The sequence below is a fragment of the Schistocerca serialis genome, chromosome 4 (assembly GCF_023864345.2).
Source record: "Schistocerca serialis cubense isolate TAMUIC-IGC-003099 chromosome 4, iqSchSeri2.2, whole genome shotgun sequence".
Lineage (NCBI taxonomy): Eukaryota > Metazoa > Arthropoda > Insecta > Orthoptera > Acrididae > Schistocerca > Schistocerca serialis.
Genome location: NC_064641.1, coordinates 110,694,948 through 110,721,819, shown reverse-complemented (window position 1 = coordinate 110,721,819; position 26,872 = coordinate 110,694,948). Strand labels below are relative to the sequence as shown.

At 43.3% G+C, this 26,872-nt stretch overlaps 1 protein-coding gene across 1 annotated transcript in view; it reads left to right on the top strand.

The window, feature by feature from the left end:
- Positions 1–12,217: 12,217 nt before the first annotated feature.
- Positions 12,218–26,872, top strand: part of LOC126473908 (aspartate aminotransferase, cytoplasmic-like) — a 70,020-nt gene continuing 55,365 nt past the window's right edge. Inside the window, exon 1 of the mRNA XM_050101254.1 lies at positions 12,218–12,426. Coding sequence (XP_049957211.1) covers positions 12,243–12,426 — 184 coding nt within the window. The 5' untranslated portion in view covers positions 12,218–12,242. The remainder of the gene's footprint in view (positions 12,427–26,872) is intronic.

Genomic DNA, 26,872 nt, shown 5'->3' with positions numbered 1-26,872 from the left:
CTCGGGAGTTTGTTAGTGAATTCATTGAAATATGTAGAAACCACCCATGTTTGTGGAAGATTAAAAGTAAAGAATATAGTGACCGAGACAAAAAGACTTCAGCATACAATGCTCTAATTGAGTTATCCAAAGTTCAGAAATCTAGATCTGGTGTAGGAGTAGATCAAGTATACCAGCCAACGTTATGGTATTTTGATCTGCTTGGCTTTCTTAGTGATCAAGAAACGCCAAGACCAAGCAGGAGTACAACTGAAGATGAAATTGGAGTGCCAATGTTACCGCCAGCCGTTCGTGAGGAGAAATTGCCCTTCTCATACAAGTATTTTTTCTCATAATATGAAGGGTTACAAGCTTTAAGAAATAATTATAAGTTTCGACATCCATCCGCAAATAATTTCGCCAGTCGTTAGGTTCGTCCTGCAACTCTCTCAGTAAATTTACGTGGAAAAACTGCTTTCGTTTTAGCAGCCACTGTCTACACCATTTTGCCCGCTTTCTCTGTTTCCTGCGGTTGGTCTGAATGTTTTTTGCAACACAAGTTACGAACACAGACCACAACAGGACTTCCTCCATTTCTATATCTGAAAATAACTGAATTAAGTGTTTGACGTTTACGGGGAGCGTAGTCGCTTGCCACTGATATTTCTTTTCTACACCGACAGATGGCGGGCGAGTAGTAGATTGGGGTTTGTGTCGTGTGAACACACCACATTTGCAGCGATCTTTTGCATGTACAGACATCTGCGCCGATGTCTGCGCAGACAGATCGTTGCGTGTGGACCGGGCAATTGGAGGTGAGTCGCCACTAATGGTAGACGTGGGGAGAGAGATCGCAGAATTTTGAGAGCGGACGATCTTGGACGTGTGTCCATCAGAAAGAGTAAATGTGTAATACTGTATATCATGAACTGATTATATATATATGATGACTTTTGAATATTATTAAGGTAAATACATTGTTTGTTCTCTATCAAAATCTTTCATTTGCTAACTATGGCTATCAGTAGTTAGTGCCTTCATTAGTTACAATCTTTTATTTAGCTGGCAGTATTGGCGCTCGCTGTACTGCAGTAGTTCGAGTAACGAAGATTTTTGTGAGGTAAGTGTTCATGAAAGGTATAGGTTATTGTCAGTCGGGGCCATTCTTTTGTGGGGATTATTGAAAGTCAGCTTGCGTTGCGCTAAAAATATTGTGTGTCAGTTTAGTGTTAATCAGAATAAGTAAAGAGAGAAATGTCTGAGTACGTTCAGTTCTGCTCAGCTGTTTGAAAATCAAATAACGTAAGAGGTTTTTCAGCACTGCAATTCATTAATTTTTCTAAGGGGATGTTTCAGAATGTCTCGTGATTTGCAACTCGGATCACTCTGATGTTTTTTCCACAATTATTATAATAAAATTCTCTATACGTCTAGAAACGATTATACGTCCTCTGTTATTTCTTTTATTATTTTCATTTATCCAGCTATGGATGAGGGGCACAGTGAGAATTTACACTGGACAAACATACCACTGCCACGTCTTATGTCTCAGCTAGAGGCAGTCTATGTGATTCAAATGTTTGGGAGGAATAATGACTAGAAATGTTAAGAAATGTAGGAATGCATTTTCGGTTACCAAGAGAGTCAGGATATTAATTCCAGAGTATATGAGTACTCTGCATCAAATATTCAGCTCTGAGGACGAAATGGTGAGGCACAAGTGGATAAAATGGAAAGTCATTGCGCAGTGCACATTAGACCAAAGTGCTCTGAGCAAGGTTGTGAGTGGTAGGAAAGATCCATCGTGGTTCAATAGCTGTGACAGAAAGTTGCTAGACTTAACCGAAGTCAAAGCCTAGTTGTCCAAACAAAAGCTGAACGAAGTCAACACCCACATCAGAAGAGCAATGTGAGAAGCCATCAGTGCATTCAAAAGTAAAATTTGTACCCGATCTGACTAATAATCCTAAGAAGGTTTCGTCTTATGTAAAGTCGGTAAGCGAATCGAAATTATCTCTTCAGTTTCTCAATGACCATATTGGCTCTGAAAGAGAGAGAAGACTAATTCTGAATCCGATCTTCCGAAATTGTTACCCTACGAAAGATCGTAAAACTATTCTTCCTTTCAAACATTGCAGGAAAGCTTAAATGGCAGATACTAAGATCCCAAGTGACCGAGGAGCAGGAAATCAACTACAACTGATCAATATTGGAAAGAAATCTCGAGTGGATGAGACACTTAAAAAATTCTGCAGAGATTGTGAGAAAGAAGGCGCTCCCCTTCTAGCAATAGTCTATCGTAGTTCGCTGGAGCAACGAAGGGTACCAAACGATTGGGAAAAAATCGCGTCATTCCTGTTTATCAGAAGAGTCACTGGGCAAGATGCACATACTGAAAGGCCTATATCACTGACATCAATTTGTTGTAGAATTACACGACATATTTTACCCACATGTATTACAACGTTTTTTAAGAACGAAACTCCCCTCGATGAAACTAACACAGATTCCGCAATGAGAGACCGTGCGAAACACAGCAGAATGTTCCAACCCGACGTACCGAAACCTACCCTAAAATTTTTCACACTAGAAGAATACGCAGAATGAAATGCACCGTCAAATTTTTAGCTGTTAAGGCACACTGCAGGTAAAAAACGTCAAATTCACTCGTTTTTCACACTGGGAAGAATACGCAGAAAGAAATGCACCACCAAATTTTTAGCTGTTAAGGTACACTGCAGGTAAAAAATGTCAAATTTACTCGTTTTTGCCGCACGAAGAGCCGCTTATAACAGTGTTTTGAACTAATTGTACAGCCATTCCTGCCTAACAGGCGGATCGGTCAATGCACAGACGCAGCGAGGACAAGAGAACATAACGCCACGTAGCCCCAAGTCCAAATTGCACAGGCGCAGAATTTAAGCACTTAAACAGTACCAAAAATGCCTCAGATCATTAATTTTTTTGAATAACTGGCAGTTCATATCAACGGCTAAACGGTCACGGACTTATTTGTTACCCAACAGACTTAGTAGTGGAAAGAAAATCTAGGCAGTGTATGATGTTACACTAGAGACGACTTTCGTCAACTGGTTCTTTAATCTGTTGACATGAAATATTTTATAATAATTCTTGTACCACAGTTGTTATTAATAATTTTTCAGTAATGTATATTTTGCTAACAATGAAACAGTTCCTTAATTATTCCCTGCAGTCGTAACAAAAATGTGAAGTGTGTGTTGGGTGACGAAAACAAGCATTTTCCTTAGACCCTGCACACCTGATGAAAAAAAAATTAATGCATTCAGGCACTTCACAGCAATTACAAGTTGTCTTTAGTCAATGGAGATACTATCGAAAACAGTGCTGCCAAAGCAGAGTTACTAAACACAGCCTTCCGAAATGCCCTCACAAAAGAAGACGAAGTAAATATTTCAGAATTCGAATCGAGAACAGCTGCCAACGTGAGTAACGTAGAAATAAATATCCTCGGAGTAGTGAAGCAACATAAATCACTTAATAAAAGCAAGTCTTCTGGTCCAGACTGTACACCAATTAGGTTCCTTTCGGAGTATGCTGATGCATTAGCTCCATACTTAACAATCACATACAACCGTTCGCTCGACGAAAGATCCGTACGCAAAGACTGCAAAGTTCCACCGGTCACACCAATATTCAAGAAAGGTAGTAGGAGTAATCCACTAAATTACAGGCCCATATCGTTAACATCGGTATGCAGCAGGATTTTAGAACATATATTCTGTTCGAACATTATGAATTACCTCGAAGAAATCGGTCTATTGAGACACAGTAAACATGGGTTTAGAAAACCTCGTTCCTGTGAAACACAACTAGCTCTTTAATCACATGAAGTGTTGAGTGCTATTGACAAGGGATTTCACATCGATTCGGTATTTCTGGGTTTCCGGAAGGCTTTTGACTCTGTACCACACAAGCGGCTCGTAGTGAAATTGCATGCTTATGGAATATCGTCTCAGTTATGTGACTGGATTTGTGATTTACTGTCAGAGAGGTCACAGTTCGTAGTAACTGACGGAAAGTCATCGAGTAAAACAGAAGCGATTTCTGCGTCCCCCATGGTAGTGTTTTAGGCCCATTTCTGTTGCTTATCTATATTAACGATTCTGGAGACAATCTGAGCAGCCGTCTTCGGTTATTTGTAGATGACGCTGACGTTTATCGACTATTAAAGTGATCAGAAGACCAAAACAAACTGCAAAACGATTTAGAAAAGATATCTGAATGGTGCGAAGATTGGCAGTTGACCCTAAATAACGAAAAGTGTGAGGTCATCCACACGAGTGCTAAAAGGAACTCGTTAAACTTCGGTTACACGATGAATCAGTCTAATCTAAAAGCAGTAAATTCAACTAAATACCTGGGTATTACAATTACGACCAACTTAAATAGGAAGGAACACATAGAAAATGTTGTGGGGAAGGCTAACCCAGGACTGCATTTTACTGGCAGGACACTTCGAAAATGTAACAGATCTACTAAGGAGACTGCCTACACTACGCTTGTCCGTCCTCTTTGAGAATACTGCTGCGCAGTGTGGGATCCTTACCAGATAGGACTGACGGAATACATCGCAAAAGTTCAAAGAAAGTCAGTACGTTTTCGAAATTTGGGAGAGAGTGTCACAGAAATGATTCAGGGTTTGGGATGGACATCATATTTCGTTGCGACGGAATCTTCTCACGAAATTCCAATCACCAACTTTATCCTCCGAATGCGAAAATATTTTGTTAACACCGACCTACATAGGGAGGAACGATCACCAAGATAATAAGGGAAATCAGAGCTCGTACGGAAAGACACAGGTGTTCATTCTTTCCGCGCGCTATACGAGATGGGAATAATAGAGAATTGTGAAGGTGGTTCGATGAACCCTCTGCCAGGCACTTAAATGTGATGTACAGAGTATCCATGAAGATGTAGATGTAGAATAGGGATGGAGGAAGAAATGGTGGTGGTCGTTGTTCTGCATATTGTGATGTGTACCATTTGCTTTGTTGATGACATTTGTAAAACATGGAAATGCATGCTGGCAATGCAGAAATGACTGAGGTATAACAATACTTTTCGCTGATAAACATGAAATGACAAAGAGCTCTCGGAAATTACATTGTCCGACAGTTTACTGAATAAATACTTTGCACTGTCGAAAAATTTGTTTATTGAGAGTCTGAATCACACTATTAGTTTTGGGTGGAGGCCAAGAGTCTAACAAAAGTAATGCATTGTTTTCTGCATCTGGTAAGAAGATGTTTCAGATGTAATACTTAAACTTATCCTCTCCAGTATTTCCAGATTGCTTTTTTAAAATTTTGATCCCATTTTTCCTCAAGGATTCTGAAGAAAGATATAAAGCTGTGGAAACAGTAATCCACTGATATTTACCACTGGAACTGTTGTCTACGAATGTGTCATGGCATTTATCGACCGCAAAACGATTCCGTGTTTTTTCGCTCGAAATTGTAAAGTGTGGTTTGCATGCAGTTCTTGCACCAAACCTGACTGTTGGCTTAATGCACAGCATTTTAAGGGATAACAAGAAATTTGGTATTAAATCACGTACTAATTTCTCTATAGTATTACCTATGAATGACATCTCTCCCACACATTTACTTGAAGTAAACTTCGTAATTTTGCGACTTCCTTGACCATACTGTTTCCTGAACCTGTTTAACTAGATCGAAGACACCTGGAAATCAGTAATGTTCACCTCACTTTCAAGTCGGAGGGCCCAGTCTTGTAGATTTCCCTTGCTAACTGGTGCAATGACTCTTACGAGCAGTGCTAAGTCTTTCGAACATTTTTTGCTTTCATACTTTTGCGAGTTTCATTTTGGCACATATTTCGTAGCTCATATGAATCTTTCTCCCGTTTATACAATTCACGTTCAGATTATGTGAAACGAAACTGGTTTTGCACACTGTTCAGCTACAAGCATTTTTCCCCTGCTTCATTTAACCAGAAAATTTACAGCCTTCTTTTTATCACTGAGAGCTATTATTGTAACGGAATCTTTGGGCTAGGAAGATACTGTTTTTGTTCTAGACTTTAATTAGCAAAACAATCATCGTTCGAACCAGTAGTCACGAAGTCGTCAGAATTATTTCCCATTTCTTCTAATGTTTCCTCAATTTCTAAAGAAATGCCGACGTCACCGAAATGAATGTCCGAGAAATGAACAACTAAATAAAGGATATGCAGGTCTTCAGGAGAAGTAGGTGATTTTGATTGGTACCACACTCTTCATATTTCATCTTTGCAAGCTACTAAACATTAATTGGGTTCCACTTTACTGTGGAACTCCGAAACCTGCGCAAATCAGATGCTATTAGCAATCATAGACGAAGGAACCACAAAGAAAATTAATTCAGTTTCATCTCCATTGTTAACAAAGGCAACTGCTAATTATTATGGATATTAAATGAGTTGCAAATTCGAGCGAATAGTGACTGTGAACAGTTGCGTCAGAGACAGTATTAACGGAAACTGAAATTCGCTTAACAAATTACGACTGCGTTGTGGCGTGTTGTCTGTATACCGATGCACCGTCAACCGAGGCTATGGGCCGGCCGGGTTGCACGTGTGTTGTCTGCTACAGTTACGGTAGGGATGTACATTTCTCCAGCCGCCTAGTGAGCTACGAATTTGGCTGTTGCCAACATTAAAAAATGCTTGTAATGTGTCTTAGCAGCTAAAATTTTGAAACTGTGTTTCTTTCAGTGTGTTCTTTATCAATAAAATATTTCAGGGAAAGTTTCGACATGTCGTATTGGACCACTCCATGACAAGCTCGCTCCCTTCGTCCATGAGATCCAGACCTCCATAGACAACGTCGTCCAGGTTTATGACGTACTCTTCGCGATGAGAAGATCAGAGATTGGAACTCTTACGGAGGTTTATCTCCAAGCATTCTTACCATGCGCCATTCGCGATGGAGTGGTCAGTTATAATGGTGCTAGAAGTACGCTCCGCCACACTCCTTAAGGTAGCCTACGCAGTTTAGATGTACAGGTATGAGGTGTTTCCAAAAAGTAACGGGAATTTTGAAATCATGCATGTTGTATCAGTTCGATTCGCGTAATTTTGTTGTTCTTATTGTCAGTAAACATGTATGAAATGTATTTTGCATGTCGGATATTTAGTCTATTGTCACCTGTGAAAAAGGTTGCATGAGTTTTGGTAGTATCTGCAAATATTTTTGTGTATAAAGGTGGATCAGGGAATTTGTATTAAATTTTGTTATAAGAACGGAATAAATTGCAGTAAAGTTTTAGAAAATATTAAATATTGCGTTTGGTGACTCCGCTAGGAGGAACCGAGCGAGGTGGTGGAGTGATTGTCACACTAGGCTCGCATTAGGAAGGACGACGGTTCAAATACGCGTCCGGCCATCCAGATTTAGGTTTTCAGTGATTTCCCGAAACCGACTCAGGTAAATGCTGGGATGATTTTTTGAAAGGACACAGCCGATATCCTTCTCCATTCTTGAAACAATCCGAGCCTGTGATCCATCACTCATGACCTAGATGTCGTTGGGACATTAAACACTAATCATCCTTCCTTTTTTCTATGAGGAAAGCGTAGGATTACGAGTGGTGTAAGCATTTTGAATCAGGCCATGAATACGTCGAAGATGAAAGACGAGCATCCTGAGCCGGCCGCGGTGGTCTAGCGGTTCTGGCGCTGCAGTCCGGAACCGCGGGACTGCTACGATCGCAGGTTCGAATCCTGCCTCGGGCATGGGTGTGTGTGTGTGATGTCCTTAGGTTAGTTAGGTTTAAGTAGTTCTAAGTTCTAGGGGACTTATGACCTCAGATGTTGAGTCCCATAGTGCTCAGAGCCATTTGAACCATTTTTGAACGAGCGTCCTGGCCGCCACTACACAGCATCAACTGATGAAATCACGCAGAAACCGTAAGGAATCATCATGAACGATCGCCTTGAAAGAGGCTTGTTCAACTCTCTTTTCATATACATGTTATTTATTATACTTTATTTAACTTGGAACCAGTCTGACAGCTTAGTCTTCCGCTACCTTTTACCATACTTCTGTCCTGTGCTTGAGGAAAGAATTCGTACAGACAAGTTTGTTTTATTTGTGTCTCGCATCATCAACCTTTTTCCTCTTCCTAATTCACATCACGAATAATTGGAAAATTGAGTGCGCATATGTACCGGTAGAAATTAGAGTAGTTCCTTTCCCTCTGACAAAGTCATGGAAATTTTCCACTGAGTCCTGTTCAGACACGCCCTGTAACATGGCATGACGTAGTGCAACGAACATGCTTTTATTTTAGCGTCTTCGGACCGGGCAAGCACTCACCATCTCTATTATCAGTTTTTCCATTCACACAACACGCACTCGCCGTGGTAAAAAAGGAAAAAAAAATGGCACACCTCGGCGACTACAGGCCAGCGGTTAGAAAGTTTTCCGGACACTCATGTTCGGAATTACTTAAATATTCGTCTGCGATCTATGTAACTATCGCGCTTTACTCGAGCTGATAACCAAGAACTGTATTCGAGAAGAACCACATTTCTATTCTAAAAGTTTTTCAGTAGTATAATGTGGAATTTCGTGTTACCATTGGTCCCGGCGGAGGTTCGAGTCCTCCCTCGGGCATGGTGTCCTTAGGATACTTTAGGTTAAGTAGTGTGTAAGCTTAGGGACTGATGACCATAGCAGTTAAGTCCCATAAGATTTCACACACATTTGAACATTTTGTGTTGCCATTCTCTTCTATCTGATGCTGAACACGTTTCCGTTTGTAAATTGGTGCACACTTGTGTTGTGCGGAGTGATTACTGACTATTTTTTTTTTTTTATGAACCATGAGTGCGACCTTCATACTGACTTATCTTTGTGTGAATTTCTCAATTCTTTCTATTTACTGATCATCTTCAGCGAATTGTCTGTAACTTCAGTTTTCAATTTTAATTATTCTAGTGGCCGAGCGGTTCTAGGCGCTTCAGTCTGGAACCGCGCGACCGCTACGGTCGCAGGTTAGAATCCTGCCTCGGGCATGGATGTGTGTGATGTCCTTAGGTTAGTTAGGTTTAAGTAGTTCTAAGTTCTAGGGGACTGACGACTTCAGATGTTAAGTCCCATAGTGCTCAGAACCATTTGAACCATTTAATTATTCTAATTGTGTTTCACGTTTGTGTGTGATAATTCGGGCTAAACTTGTACATCTGTGGGCAACCGAGTACCACACGAATCCGAGCAGGGGAGTTTCGCTAGAAGACAGGTTAAATGAACAATTTTTAACTCACTGAGTAGAACAAATATCCACACACATGCTCAGGTTTATGGGTACTGAACTTCATCGATTTTCTTGTACGTTTCGGCTTGGCTTTCGATCTGTTGCCCATTCACTCTAGACACACCTAACTGCGTTACACCCAACCACGTGAGCAGAACTAATACCTGTGTGGCTGGGAATGACTCAGTAGACTTTGGTTTATTGATATAACTGACGTTTACCAAGTGTAGCGGACTTGGATTCCTATCTCATTAGATCCCCTCCTGCGACTGTAACACATGTTGATATCAGTACATGGTGGAATTTCTCCGGTGGTTTTATGTCGGTTCCTAATGTCTAGACTCCTTATTTCTTTCCGCAGATTCACGTGTTGTTGTTACAGATAAAGATTGTCAGTAGAAACCTCCCCTACATCTTAAGGAACCAGGATGATGAAGTGTTGTTTCTGCATGCATGGTATTTGGTGTGAGACTGAAGGGCTTTTCTAGCAGTAAATGCCCATTTTATAGAATACGAGTCACTTCTTCTCTCAGCCCCAGTCATGAGTCTGAGTATTTCTGTTTCCTTTTTGAGATCGTTAATAGAAAGAATACTCTAATTAGGAAATCTGTGGCAAACGTGTAACGAAACAGCCTCCGTACATTGTTGTGTCGAAGTCCAGGCCTTAATTCCGTTCCGCTTTTGATTAATCTACATGGTCATAAAACAAATTTCAGCCGGAATTCGCACGACACTGCACTTGGTGGAACTGAAGCAAAGAAATGCCAGTTACCCCAATTTGCAAGGGTCATAATACTCTTCAAAATTCTTTGATATATGGCGAAAGGGATGCCCCAGAGAATAATATCTAAATACTAACAAGAATCAGGAGTTCAAATAACAAAATAACAAGCATAGGGACCCGTTTTAGCCTGATCACAATCAGGGAAGTCGATGACGATGTTGGCCTATCAATTAGTTTATGCCATGGAATTTTTCGGATGTTTTGTGTATGGAATAAGTGATTGCAAAATCTTTCCGAAAATTGTTGAATTTCGAACAAAAGTAGTGACTACTGCAAGTAGTTCAGCAGTCGTTAGTTCAAGTCAACAACGATGCAAAACCATTAAAACGTGTCATAACAGGTAATGAGACATGTGTTTGCAGATATGTCGAAACTAAACCTCCATCGTAGCAGTGAAAACATTCTGGATCGCGATAAAGCTCGCGATATGCGATCAAACGTGAAAGTTATGCTCACTGTGTTCTTCGATTTTTAGCAGTATAGTGTGTGAATTCCTAAGGGACCAAACTGCTGAAATCATCGGTCCCTAGACTTACACACTACTTAAACTAACTAATGCTAAGAACAACACACACACCCATGCCCGAGGGAGGACTCGGACCTCCGACGGGAGGGGCCGCGCAATCCGTCACATGGCGCCTTAAACCGAGCGGCCACTCCGTGAGGGTACAGTGTACCAAGAATTCTTGTCACAAGATCGAATGATTAATAAGGAATAGTACTTTCATGTTGAACGTCACTGCCCGAAGCAATCCGAATACAAGCTCGAATTTGTGGGGAAATATTTCATGGCTTTTAGCACCACGATGATGCACCTGCTTGCACTTCTTTGCTTGTTTGTGAATGTTTGGTCAAAAACAATGTCGTTGTCATGCCCAGTCTCCATATTCGCCAGACACGACGCTATGTGACTTTCTCCTATTCCAAAAAATAAAGGAAGCCGTAAAATGGTTCAAATGGCTCTGAGCACTATGGGACTTAACATAACTTAGAACTACTTAAACCTAACTAACCTAAGGACATCACACACATCCACGCCCGAGGCAGGATTCGAACCTGCAACCGTAGCAGTCGCGCGGTTCCGGACTGAAGCGCCTAGAACCACTCGGCCACCGAGGTCGGCCGAAGCCGTAAGGGGTCGAGGTTTTATAAGCGCTGACGAGATTGAAAACGCATTGCTGACGGGTCCCAAAGAGCAAGTTTCGGTTCCAGAAGTGTTGCGGAGCAAGGAAAAAGCGCTGGCAAAAGTGTATGATATCTAATGGGGACCAGTTTACAAGAGATAGCATTTATATCGAGGAATAAACCAAACTTTTTCCAAAAAAAGGAATGATTCCCATTGCTTTTGGAACACATGTCGCGTATGTAAAAATATGAATTCGAATGACACATGGACACCGTTGAAGATAATGGTAATAACAGGCTACGGTTCGCTGCTGGGATCTTAGGTAAAGATATTGCAGATCGGTTGCACAGATCATACCTGAATGCTGCTGAAGGGATTGAGGCCAGCATCAGGTTGCACCGAGAGGGTACATCGAATGTACTGGTGTGTATATATACTATAAAAGGCGGTGTGAATGATCACTAGCTTGTTTGACTAGCGAAATAATGAAAAAATCGTAAGTGTCTGACACTCAAAGAAAGACACAGTGTACCTCATCAGAACGTGCTTGGAAAACTCCAAGAACTGTTCTTAGGGCAGAAACTGATAATATTCTTCAATCCTTTGCTATCGACCCCGCCCACATGTCTCAGACAAAATTAGGCATATGGCTGCTCGCATACAGAGGCATACAAGCAGTTGTTCGTCTCACAGTACATCCACCTGTGACTGGAACAAGGAGAAACCTCAATATACGATACAGTAGGAAGTACCCTCTGCCACACACTTAACAGCGGTGTATAGATGTAGATGTAGGAGTCCAGTGCAACGATAAACAGGGTTGGTGTTAAGTGCTGTAGATGTGACGGCAATGTGACGAGTGTCTCCCTTGTTGCGTAACGCATTCAAAGGTCGTTGTTTTGCAGCAGTGTAATCTCTCCGGCTTGTCTGCGTCTGCTCCTCTAAGCTTGGGCGGTGACGACGTACGAGCGCTCCCGAATAGTAACGAATCCTCTCTTGTTTACGTATGACGTAATGTGCACGGGTCAGCGCCGGGAGTCGTGGTAAAGCCATGCGGCGGGCAGCTTCGCTCATTCCCCGGAGCCTGCGGACGCAGCTGTCTCGCGCCATGGCCACGAACGCCGAGGGGTCCGTGTTCGACACCGTGCAAGCTGCGCCCCCTCTGGAACTGTGGAAAGTGAGGACGGGGTTCGCGCAGGACACAAGCGAGAACAAAGTCGATCTCGGCATCGGAGGTATTTCTTTTTTAACTTTAATTTCACTCGTGTCTGCTGTGCGTACCACGCAGCCATAGCTTCATATAACATTAATAAAACATCTGTGCGGTAGCGTTCTCGCTTCCCGTGCACGGGGTTCCGGGTTCGATTCACGCCGGGGTCAGGGATTTTCTCTGCCTCGTGATGACTGGGTGTTGTGTGTTCTTCATCATCATTGACTCGCAAGTCGCCGAAGTGGCGTCAACTAAAAAGGACTTGCAATACGGTGGCCGAACTTCCCCGCATGGGGCCTCCCGACCAACAATGCCGTACGATCATTTCATTTTTTCAGTACATCTGATGATTACAACAAATTTATGTCAGCATATACAGAATACACAGCACCTGAGAATTGTGTAGATCCCTACATGTTGCAGTCTCTTAAAAAAATCAGTTTTAAATTGTTATACAACAGCCCTCAAGCGCAAATCAATTTCTGAAATATTTTGAAAACATTTTTTTGTGTCTTATCATTGAAAAAGTCAATTGCTTCCGAATAATAAGAAATGTGAGGTCATTCACGTGAGTTTTAAAAAGCATTCGATAAATTTCCATTACACAATAAATCATACAAATCTGAACGCTGTCAATTCAACTAAATACCTGGGGATCAGAATAACGAGCAACTTAAATCGGAACGATCACATAGCAAATGTTACGGAGAAGGCGAACCAACGACTGCGTTTTATTGGCAGAGCACTTGAATATGCAACACGTCTACTAAAGAGACTGTGTGCATTATGCCAGCTCCTCCTCTACTAGAATACTGCTGTGCAGTAAGCCTAGTTTACACGACGACATTGGGTTGCGCCACTCGTTGCGTGTGATGTGTTGCACGCAAATGGTTTCATATTCCACTGTAGACACGGCGAAACCAGTATACACTTCAGTTTCGTCGTTTTGTGTGTTCCTGAGTTGTGTCTGAAATGAAAGTTTTGGCAGCTGCACGTCGCACGAGTTGTGATTGAGTTAAAGCTTGTTGCGTGGAATCACTGCATAAGAAAAAATAAGAAATGTGTTTCGATTCGTGACTGGATGAAGAAAAGACGTCAGCGCGATTGCTTAGCATCCTTGCTGAAATAATTTGTAATGGAAGACCCAAGAAGTTCTTTTAACTATCTTAGAATGTCACCAGAACTGTTACCGTTTCTTCTAAATAGAGTTAATTATGCGATAAGTAATAAAGATATTGTAATGCATGAAGCACTGTCGCCAGAACTGAAATTACATATCACATTGCATGCACTGAGCATGCTATAAGATGCTGTTTTAGTTGGGGATGACGCTTTTTCATTAATACGAATAATTATTAACAGTAATAATTGTCAACATTAACGGCAGTAATTATTAGAAGCAGGCCGCATTAAGAAGAGGACGGTTTGCAAACGAATCCCTTGAAGTGGCAATATTTCAAAATTCCAACATTTGTGAATGGGGAGCAATGCTGCGAAATTTTAAATAGATGAATATTGAATAAAGAATTTAGCTTCTTGATTTGTGTAGCCTTCCATCCTGTTAACAATGTTCCTTAAAAAAAAAAGTGGGCTAACTCGAACGATAGGATTTAATCTTGTAGACAAGAGCACTTCTACAGCTAGAATTACATTTGCTTGTATTTTTCTTACTTCAAGTTGTAAATGTGCTCCTAATTCAATAAATTTTGCCCTGCAGCTAAGATATTGTCAAACTATGTTCTGATCACACATGATGGTCTCAGCGGCAGCAATATGTTGTTTATTTTTGTAACCAGCATCACTGAAATCAAATGGTTCAAATGGCTCTGAGCACTATGGGACTTAATATCTGGGGTTATCAGTCCCCTAGAACCTAGAACTACTTAAACCTAACTAACCTAAGGACATCACACACATCCATGCCCGAAGCAGGATTCGAACCTACGACCGTAGCGGTCGCGCGGTTCCAGACTGAAGCGCCTAGAACAGCTCGGCCACACCGGCCGGCTCACTGAAATCCCACAAACACTTATGCAAATCATAGATATCCAAAAATTGAACATCATTCTCCGTTCTCCACTTCATATTTCAGTTTTTCTACAATCTACGAACACACATAACCTCAAAACTCATGCAACTAGTGTCGCCAAAGTTGGAACAAGCCGAAAGTGTTGTTTCACCAACGAGTTGTGCAAACGCGCAGCGCGCGCAAGTGCGCAGTGGCCGGTAGTGCAGTTGCCTGCAACCTAGTGTCGTCGTGTAAACTAGGCTGTATGCGATCCTTACCAGGTAGGATGGACGGAGGATATCGAAAAAGTTCAAAGAAGTGCTGCACGTTTTGTATTATCGTGAAATAGGGGGGAGAGTGTCACTGAAATGATACAGAATTTGCGGTGGACATCATTAAAACAAAGGCGTTTTTTGTTGCGGCGCGATCTTCCCACGAAATTTCAGTCGCCAACTTTCTCTTACGGATACGAGAATATTTCGTTGACGCCCACCTACACAGACAGAAATGCTTAACGTAATACAATAAGAGAAATCAGCGCTCATACCGAAGATCTTTCCTGCTCGTTTTTTTCCGGGCCCTATTCGAGATCGGAACGGTAGAGAAATAGTTTGAAGGTGGTTCAATGGAGCTTCTGCCAGATACTTAAGTGTGAATTGCAGATCAATCACGTAGATACAGATGTACCTTGCCGTTACTGGTGTCAAATATTTTGTTCAGTATTTTTAGCATGCAAGTTTTCGGCAATAATTGGTAAATCACGGCGTTTTACATTCAACAATTGATCATTCAACACGGTGTAGCTGTCTGACGATGAACAAAATGTTCGAAATCGGTAATAAGTATGGCAAGAGACGAGAAAATAGTTTGGAAATGTTTGATGAGTTGGTTTGTGGATGGTAGCTGCTATAAAACGTTTTATAATACAATTTTGGAATCATAAACATGTCATCTACTAACAAAGTAGCTGTAGTCCACAATTAGCTTGTAAAAGTGAGTTCGGGAGCACCACAAGTTCGTGTTATACAGTGTGTTTCAGGAGAATTAGTACATATGCCATGTAACATGTGTCCAATTTTTATTGAGTACAGAGATAAGGCTGTTAGTATGTGACCCAAACAAAGGCAAATGAGGACGTTCACACTTAATTTTCTTCCGGGGAATATCAGGTTTAGACGAAGTGTCTCCCGGCGACTGCAATGTGCAGGAGCCGCGTCATGCTGAATGAACTTACGTATTCTTGTTGCCAAAGGAATCTGTTCCAATAATGCTGGAAGCTCATTTTCAAGCAAGTGTAGATAACGGGGCCTGTAAGACGATGCGGTAACACATCAGGCCCAGCCAACTCATTGCGTATCAAGCCACACCACACGTCTCCTGCTCGAAGCTGTCGGATGAGTTGTAATTGATACTGATGGAACACGTGCATAAGTAATGTCCGCCATACTTCTGTACACTATGTGATTAAAAGCGTTCTTGAAAATGTGTGTCCACAGTGGCATGTGAGTTTTCTTCAGGCTACTAATGTGAATACGAGATTCATTGATGTCGTCCTGTGTGAAAGTGGCTTCATCAGTTAAGAGGAAAAATGGGATTACCTGGCGATTTTCAAGTCTCCAATGACAAAATTCGAATCGTCTCCTGCTCGAAGCTGTCGGATGAGTTGTAGTTGATACTGATGGAACACGTGCATAAGTAATGTCCGCCATACTTCTGTACACTATGTGATCAAAAGTATCCGGACATCTGGCTGAAAACGACTTACAAGTTCGTGACACCCTCCATCGGTAATGCTGGAATTCAATATGGTGTTGGCCCACCCTTAGCCTTGATGACAGCTTCCACTCTCGCAGGCATACGTCCAATCAGGTGCTGGAAGGTTTCTTGGGGAATGGCAGCAGCCCATTCTTCGCGGAGTGCTGCACTGAGGAGAGGTATCGATGTCGGTAGGTGAGGCCTGGCACGAAGTCGGCGTTCCCAAACATCCCAGAGGTGTTCTATAGGGTTCAGGTCAGGACTCTGCGCTGGCCAGTGCATTACAGGGATGTTATTGCCGTGTAACCACTCCGCCACAGGCCGTGCATTATGAACAGGTGCTCGATCGTGTTGAAAGATGCAATCGCCATCCCCAAATGCCTCTTCGACAGTGGAAAGAAAGAAGGTACCTAAAACATCAAGTAGGACTGTGCAGTGATAGTGCAACGCAAAACAACAAGGGGTGCAAGCCCCTCCTTGAAAAATATGACCACACCTTAACACCACCGCCTCCGAATTTTACTGTTGGCACTATAAACGCTGGCAGATGACGTTCACCGGGCATTCGCCATACCCACACCCTGCCATCGGATCGCCACATTGTGTACTGTGATTCGTCACTCCACACAACGTTTTTCCACAGTTCAATCGTCCAATGTTTACGCTCCTTACACCAAACGAGGCGTCGTTTGTCATTTGCCGGTGTGATGTGTGGCTTAAGAGCAGCCGCTCGACCATGAAATCCAAGTTTTCTCACCTCCCACCTAACTGTCATAGTTCGTGCAGTGGATCCTGGTGCAGTTTGGAATTCCTGTGTGATGGTCTGGATAGATGTTTGCCTATTACATATTATGACCCTCTTCAACTGTCGGCAGTCTCTGTCAGTCAACAGACGAGGTCGGCCTGTACGTTTTCGTGTTGCACGCGTCCCTTCACGTTTCCACTTCACTATCGCATCGGAAATAGTGGACCTGGGAATGTTTAGGAGTATGGAAATCTCGCATACAGACATATGACACAAGTGACACCCAATCACCTGACCACGTTCGAAGTCCGTGAGTTCAGCAGACCGCCCCATTCTGTTGTCTCACGATGTCTAATGACTACTGAGGTCGCTGATATGGAGTACCTGGCAATAGGTGGCAGTACAATGCACCTAATATGAAAAACGTATGTTTTTGAGGGTTTCCGGATACTTGTGATCACATAGTGTATGTGGAACACCGATAGATGCAGAAATTCTACGTGCTCTTTTTGAAGGACTACGTTCTACCTACTGAATGATGTCTTCTGCTTCATCCACAGTCTGTTCATTTACACATTCGATAAATACACCCATAGCAGTCTATAGCAACCGGCGTAGCAACACGCGAAACGAAAATGCATTGAACTCAACCGTATCCGTGTACTCGATAAAAGCGGACACATAGTTATATGGCTTTTTTATTGCAGTTCGTCTGCACTACCACCTCGTAAAATATTTACCATTGCTCCTGAAACACCCCGTAGAGTCGTTAGAGTTTACAACATATCATCAAAAAGGTTCCTTTTGAGGGCGTTGCTGCAGCGTATATGCAACGTAGCGCGTCTACAAAGCAAGTATATAAGCACTGACATGCAGGCGGGGATTAGTGTAGTGTTCGTGTCTTTCTGGCATGTGTGCGGTAAATGCTGAAACGAGAATTATGGCGACGTTATTACCAAATGCGTCCAAAGAGTACCAGCGGGAGGAATGTGTATGTGGCAGCATGTCTGTCAAAAAGGAATGTTCCTGATTCGTGATAACGCACGTCCCTATCTCGCAAATGTCGTAACGCAGTGAGAGACACTCGAGCACCCTCCCTATAGTCCTGATCTCTCCCCATGCGATTATAACGCCTTCGGTTCCTTAAAAAAGGCTTTGAAGGGTCAACGATTTCTGTCGGACGAGGATGTACAGCAGGCAATTACGGACTTCTTCACGCAGCAGGACACGGTGTTTTACCAAACGGTATCTTCAACCTGGTGCGCCGGCGAGATCATTGCCTCAATGCTCTCGGCGATTTTGCCTGATTGGCGTATCGAGTCTGGACTGTAGGGCCTTCGAACGGAAACTTTTTGATCGCCCCTTACATATAGCCTACTCACATAGTGGATAGTGTTGGTAGGTCTGTGCTGTTGGTCGCGGACGATGCTGTTTCTACAGCCAGGTTTCACCGCCAGAAGGCTTTGACGAAATGCAGGAAGACGTACACAGGTCTGGCACAGGGACTGGTAGTTGACCCTAAAGGTAAAAAAATGTTTCACACTGCGTGTAAGCAGCCGAAGAGATCGACTGCTGTTCCATCGGCGATAAATAACTGGAGAGAGTAACAATTGCAGGATACCTGGGAGTGAGCGTTCGGCGCGGTCTAAAACGAAGCAGACGCCACGCTCAGATTTGTTGGTAGAATCTTAAGGAAATGGAATTAATCCACCAAAGAAGTAGCTTACGAATGCATCGTTCGATCGATTCTTGAGTGTTGCTTGCCGGTCTGGGACCGTTATCAGGTAGGATTAGTAGAAGAGGCAGAGAAGATCTAGAGGAGAGCGGCTCGTTTCGTTACAGAATCGTTCAGTAAACGCAAGATAGCTTTCTGGAAGTGTTCATCAAATTATAGTGGCAGACTCTACGTGAGAGGTCGATCGAGCATCACTAGTATCTTCCAGAGCGAGAGTTTCAAGATCTGCCTGACGATATCATTAGTTCCTCTTACACATACACTCCTGGAAATGGAAAAAAGAACACATTGACACCGGTGTGTCAGACCCACCATACTTGCTCCGGACACTGCGAGAGGGCTGTACAAGCAATGATCACACGCACGGCACAGCGGACACACCAGGAACCGCGGTGTTGGCCGTCGAATGGCGCTAGCTGCGCAGCATTTGTGCACCGCCGCCGTCAGTGTCAGCCAGTTTGCCGTGGCATACGGAGCTCCACCGCAGTCTTTAACACTGGTAGCATGCCGCGACAGCGTGGACGTGCACCGTATGTGCAGTTGACGGACTTTGAGCGAGGGCGTATAGTGGGCATGCGGGAGGCCGGGTGGACGTACCGCCGAATTGCTCAACACGTGGGGCGTGAGGTCTCCACAGTACATCGATGTTGTCGCCAGTGGTCGGCGGAAGGTGCACGTGCCCGTCGACCTGGGACCGGACCGCAGCGACGCACGGATGCACGCCAAGACCGTAGGATCCTACGCAGTGCCGTAGGGGACCGCACCGCCACTTCCCAGCAAATTAGGGACACTGTTGCTCCTGGGGTATCGGCGAGGACCATTCGCAACCGTCTCCATGAAGCTGGGCTACGGTCCCGCACACCGTTAGGCCGTCTTCCGCTCACGCCTCAACACCGTGCAGCCCGCCTCCAGTGGTGTCGCGACAGGCGTGAATGGAGGGACGAATGGAGACGTGTCGTCTTCAGCGATGAGAGTCGCTTCTGCCTTGGTGCCAATGATGGTCGTATGCGTGTTTGGCGCCGTGCAGGTGAGCGCCACAATCAGGACTGCATACGACCGAGGCACACAGGGCCAACACCCGGCATCATGGTGTGGGGAGCGATCTCCTACACTGGCCGTACACCACTGGTGATCGTCGAGGGGACACTGAATAGTGCACGGTGCATCCAAACCGTCATCGAACCCATTGTTCTACCATTGCTAGACCGGCAAGGGAACTTGCTGTTCCAACAGGACAATGCACGTCCGCATGTATCCCGTGCCACCCAACGTGCTCTAGAAGGTGTAAGTCAAGTACCCTGGCCAGCAAGATCTCCGGATCTGTCCCCCATTGAGCATGTTTGGGACTGGATGAAGCGTCGTCTCACGCGGTCTGCACGTCCAGCACGAACGCTGGTCCAACTGAGGCGCCAGGTGGAAATGGCATGGCAAGCCGTTCCACAGGACTACATCCAGCATCTCTACGATCGTCTCCATGGGAGAATAGCAGCCTGCATTGCTGCGAAAGGTGGATATACACTGTACTAGTGCCGACATTGTGCATGCTCTGTTGCCTGTGTCTATGTGCCTGTGGTTCTGTCAGTGTGATCATGTGATGTATCTGACCCCAGGAATGTGTCAATAAAGTTTCCCCTTCCTGGGACAATGAATTCACGGTGTTCTTCTTTCAATTTCCAGGAGTGTATTTAAGGAAACGTTCGTGACGGTAAAATCGGAGTAGTAAGAATTTATAAGGCGGCATACGGACAGCGTTCTCTATGCAGAACAACTGTGAATGGAACAGGCAAGGGAGGATATGAAAGTCGTAGCAAAAATGCCTGAAACTGGCCTGCAGAGTTTGTATGTACAGGGTGACAATTATTGAACTACATGAAAAATACGTAAATTAGCTACAAACTACTACGTGCACACACTTTATTCAACATGTAAACTTCACTACAGATTTTCGCATTTAGGTTATCACATGTTCGATATGCCTGCCATCGTTGGGGATGATGTTGAGCAGACGAATAGCAAAATTCTGCGTCACCCACTGGAGTGTCGGAACATCGATGTTGTCGATGACCTCCTAAATAGCTGTTTTCAGCTCAGCAATGGTTTTGGGGTTATTGCTGTACACCTTGTCTTTAATACAGCCTCACGAAAAGGAGTCACATGTGCTCAGATCCGGAGAATATGGCGGGAATGGACATTGCACACCACACAGTCACCCGTCGACGGTGAAGAGACTTCTCGATCGCGCAATGCGATTTCTCAGTCCCCCAAATGTCGCCAACTTTGATTATTGGCGAACCGATTGAAATGAAAGTCGGCTTCGTCACTAAACCAAACCATACAGTGCTTAGTAATTCCCATCATAGCCCCGCGGCCAACCCTGCAGTTTGAACGTCCTAACGCAAACCCTCAGAAGTTATGACGATTTTATTTCTTATAGTTCAATAATTGTCACCCTGCAGATGTCAGTTTTTGAATTTTCTGACGAGAGGGTAACTGTGGTAGTAATAAGGAATCGGTGTTTCAGCTTTTTAATCATGTGAAAAAAGTAACTTTCTGGCTGAGATGAGAGGGAACTGCAGAAAACAAGTTGCACTTCTTGTCCCACGCTAAGTCTGTTGCGTAAGAAAGGAGGCGCATTGTCACAAATAGTACACGTTGCCAGTTTCCTGTAGAGACAAATCTGCTCAGGTTCAGATAACAGGTGCATCACAGTGCAGGACTGAAATGGCCCCAAAACTGGAAACATACTCCAAATATGAACTGCGTTGGACAGTACGATACTTGTGGGCAAAACGCTAAATTGCACACAGATTCACCGTGAAATTTAGGCAGTATATGGACTGCATGCAGTATCGCGTGCAGCCGTAGTGAAATGGTGCCAACAATTGAAGACAAGCGCGGAAAAATAGAGTAGCCATCAAATGTAGAAGCTTAGAGATAAGTGTTGCCATCTGTTTCTGGCTAAGGGAAGTATCAAAACTGATATTGGTCTCGCCCTTAAATATCACTTAGCGGTACGACCAATGTCAATTTTGATAGTTCCCGTAGCCAGAAACAGACTGCAACACTTATCTCTAAGCTTTTACATTTGAGAGTTAACCCGTTTTTCCGCGCATGTCTTCAATTCTGCCAAGGCCGCAGAGACGTGTGTCAGACTGATCGGGAAGGAAGGCCGTCGATAAAGGCCACAGAAGACAATCTCCAGGCAGTTGGGGAACTGATTCGCAGCAATCCGAACGATGAGGACGTTCACACAGCTGTTCTCGAACGGCCTTGTGACCGAGGAGCGTATTTCTATCGTCTAGGAGTTGAACGATTGGTTGAACTTCTCGGCTGTTGTTTACTGAGACTCGATGGCTATGTTGAAACATAGTGCCATGTACCTGTGCAACTTTGATGTACAGTGCAGCGATCAATAAAACTTACTTGGTCTGCCATAATAATGTGCAACTTACTATTTGAAGTAGTCTTGTACCACTCACATGAGAAGAATAGGTGATTTAAATCATCTTCGGATGTTGAGTGTCACGAATAATATAGGTGGTGATTGGGGATACATCCACATTGAAAGCTAACTTGTATCGTTGTCGTTACATACACCCTGTCGCAGGTACAAGGAGTAAATCATGGTCTTCTGGGCTGGGAGTTGGAGAGGGGAGAGTGGTGGAACGGGGGTTGAGGGAGTAGGATCCACTAGCCGCCTCTCTGGTGCTGTGTGTTTGTTCCCAGACTTTATTTCCAGGCGTTCTTGGGTCTTCGCTTTGAGTTCACTGACGTTGTTGGAAACTTTCAAGTCGGGGATAAGCGAGTCTCCCCTTTCCTTTGTGAGGGAATCCACGCTGTCTTTTCGTTGGATACCTTACTGCGATGGATTCCAGAGAAACTCCACCAACTTTCCGTAGTACATCAGTTCAGTCCCTCCGTATTGCTGGAATGTAGACAGGCGACACTCCACTTAACGGCCCAGATGTGATCGAGATCTTGTTCAGTCCTGTAGTGTATGTACCTAAGAAATGGGGGTGGTGGGATGATACGCAGTAACAAGCTTGTGTACATCATCATAAGTTTTCTAATACATACAAGTAGGTCCTTTGCGTCTCTATTTCCCGCGATCCACTGCTTCCTACTTAAATATCGCTGCATCTGCTGCCATCCATCACACCGCCGCGGATCTGAAGTCTCTTCTTCCTTCACCTTCTCTACCCTTCCACTCTGCTCAGTACTTCATTTTTCACTCCATACGTCAAACTTATTCTTTCCACACTCCAAGAAGTCCACATTTCAAAAGCCTCCAGCCTTTGTGTACCTTCCTTCCTCAGTGCCCATGTTTCAGCACCATATAGGAGAACACTCTAAACGTAACATTACATTAGTGTTTTCCTCAAATCTTTGTCCATATTGCTACAGAGAATTCTTCTTTTCTTACAAAGTGCTTCTTCCGCCATTGCTATCCAGCTTTCAATTCTATGCCGCTCTTCCCAGCCAGTTTCTCTCCTGTTTCCTAGGAATTGAAAGCTTTGCCCATGTTCTAATATTTCTCCCTTCAGCATTATTTTCGCCCTTTTATTCCCTCCCAGTACCATTACTTTAGTTTACTTTGTACTGATTTTCATTCCATATATACACCCACTACATCCTGCAATACTTTTGCACCTGTTGACAGAAGGACCAGTGTCGAATGCAAACCTCAGACGCCATGTTCTGTACCGCGTGATGTAATTTGAAGTGTGGTGAGAGAACTTATCCCCTGTAGTGTTCATTAGGGGTGCTATGAAGAAAGCACGCCAAGTATTTTGTTAACAAGTCACAGTGATAGGTCCCTGAGCATTTAAATTGCTGTAGTGAGAGTCAAAAGCAGAAACATAGCCCAGTGTGACATTTAGCACAGCGTTGCGTCTGTGTCTCACGCCCCCCTTCTTACAACTGTAGCAGCCTGCAAAGTGGAGAGCCTGCACGTTGACCACTGCCTCTGGAGTCGGCGATGGCGGGGTGTGACCGTCCTACTTGGAGATCAGGACAAAAGAAGGCGCAACCCACATACGATTCATAACTTATTTTCGACCTGCTGCTGCATTTGCCGAGTTGTCTTGAATATGCTGCCAATGTCAGGCGTTTTACTTTCCTGGACCAGATGTGTGTTGCACGGAACGAGTATCTGAGAAAAAAGAATTTCGAAGTGCTAGTACCTCTGGTGAACATGCTAGGAACGAAATGTCACCGTCCAACAGTGGTTGATATTCAGCAGCGCGCTTTTTGTTTCAACTCAGAAACGGAAATTGGCCTGGAGAAGCTCCATTAGTTCAGTTAATTTCTGAACAACTGACGGATTCCCAAGTTAAGAATTTTCGCAACGTAAATCTCTCTGCCAGCAACTGGCGACAAATATAAAGATGCATCTCTGCTGCTTTCAAGAGCAAAACAGTGATCTGTATTGAGGGCCTCGCTCCGATACATATTCTAGCGCAGCGGTGCTGTATTCCTTCTAATTTGGCGAGGCGGTGGAGTAAAGTGAGACGTCCAAACTAACGATGCAGTGTCTTGTTACCCGGGTCATGCTTGAGCGCCCCCCCCCTCCCCCCCACGCTCACACGCGCATAGACAGACATGCACACAAAAACAGCCCCCCCCCCCCCACATCATGTCCCCAAGCAACAGCGTTATGTATGGATGACAAATCTATGGAAAGCATTACTAAACTGAGTTCATTTATTCATTCACGCGTCGTGCTATGTAAAGCCCTTTAGAAACAAAATCCTCCTGGTATGTAGAACAAATGAACGTATGTATTAACAAAAGAGAAGCAGCAACTCTTATAAACCTAATGTTAACACTGTGTTACAAATAACCTGTCACAGTACTGATTAACTCTATTTGTGCTAAGTTTAGCCTCGCAACTTAGGAGGAAGGTGGCTACTTTAAAAAAAAAAAAAATAATAATAATAAAACTGCTGTTGGCCTCCTACTGGTAGTCCAACGTTTACTTGATTACATTGGTACTTTTGAAACAAAATAGTTACCCGTGCCTGTTTACAATACACTACTGCTTGTCAAACACATTTACAATGAGCACTGCCACTGGCATGTAGCTAACAGAGAGTTTCAATCCTTGTATCTACATAGTCATATAATGTGCAAGAGCACCTAGTGATGTAGTAGAGATTACCAATTTATTGCTTTATATTACACGGGAGCTTGATGACGACCTGTGTACTTGGGTACTTAAATGCACTCTGATACCAAGAAAAGATAGCGAAGTGTACATTGAACTTATTTCTCTGGTTTTTATCACAATTGCGAAAATCAAAGTTTAGCGGAAACAGATTATTGTTATCAGTAAAAAGAGCTGTAAGGAGTAAATATACTGAGAAGTGATTGTAAGAATTCAAAGATCCTTGAAGGGCTTCTACAAGATGTTTGCAGACAGCACTGAATGTCCTTGCAAAATAATGTAGTTGTACAACATGTAATTCAGGAGATACATGAAAAACAGCTTTTGCTTGAAATAGAGTGCGTATTACCCAGAATATATTCATCCAGTGTTTCATGCTGAGACCACTTAAAAAGACTTCCAACACATATTAAACGTAATTTCAAACCTTTCATAAATCACCCAGCGTGTTGGTAAGGGGTGTCATTGGTTACATGTCTCGGTCACCTCTTGCTCACATTGACGGCACTTTGAACAGTGGACATTACATTTCAGATGTGTTACGATCCGTGGCTCTACCCTTCATTCGATCCCTGCGAAACCCTACATTTCAGCAGGATAAAGCACGACCGCATGTTGCAGGTCCTGTACGGGCCTCTCTGGATACAGAAAATGTTCGACTGCTGCTCTGGCCAGTACATTCTCCAGATCTCTCTCCAATTGAAAACGTCTGGTCAATGGTGGCCGAGAAACTGGCTCGTCACAATACGCCTGTCAGTACTCTTGATGAACTGTGGTATCGTGTTGAAGCTGCATGGGCAGCTGTTCCTGTACACGCCATCCAAGCTCTGTTTGACTCAATGCCCGGGCGTATAAAAGCCGTTATTACGGCCAGAGGTGGTTGTTCTGGGTACTGATTTCTCAGGATCTATGCACCCAAATTGCGTGAAAATGTAATCACATATCAGTTCTAGTATAAAATATTTGTCCAATGAATACCTGTTTATCATCTGCATTTCTTCTTAGTGTAGCAGTTTTAATGGCCAGTACTGTATTATCCAGATGTCACCTTCAGAGTTTTTACCGAACGGCACTGTTGTGATGTGACATTACTATAGTTTCAAAATTTATAATTTGTTATTATTAAAATAATGGCAGCACAGAAATTGGACGAGTAGTTTTTGTGCAATAAGCTTTTACAAAAATTATGTCTGGAAAGAAAGAAAAACCAACAGAAGTGGTTTGTTCGTGAAGCACTTCCGAAATAATGTTCATCTGTTTCTTTAGTTACACCGGACATTCCGCGACCATTACTTGAGGCATTCGAAGAACAGTTAATTCTGAAGTATTCAACAATTTATTCGCAACAAATCATCAATCAGACTGCGCTACCGACTGCACCTTTGTCAATCGCACGCGCCGTACCACGCGTCGTTCACAGCTACTCGGAAGAGAGACAGCACTTCTAAATTTATAACGCAGTACCACAGAAGAGCCTATACCTATACAAAGTTACGTACATCTGAATTATTAAGCGTCATATTGTAAATAAGCCCATTAATGTGTTATTTTTTTCTAGATGGTTGATGGTATTCAATGCCCATCTCAACTAATAATACATCAGACATCAGATAACAATCCAGTAAAAAAACTGTACCATTCTTCTTCATGACAGTACCCCCGGTGACAGCCTGTCAAAATTTCGGTTATTCGACAATGAAAAACATGGAAATAATGTCTCATTGCCTGTACTCATGTGATTTGTTCACAAATGGCACTACCAAACTGATTACAGTCTTAGCCAGAAAAGCCCTTCAATCATCAACAAACACATCACTGATGAAGCTAGCACACTGCTATGAAAATTACAATAAGCGTATAATAAACACTGAAAATACTTTAGCCACAAGTGTCCAGAGCAACAAAATGGCAGCTCCTCGAAGATAGAGTTAAAAACTGGTTGATGATGTGAAATTCTTAGGTTTATATTTACAGAGTAGTCTAAAATGGAACACATATTCTTGTTCCTACAGCTAAACTATCATCTAATTGCATGTCTGTATGAAAACATTAATGACAATTA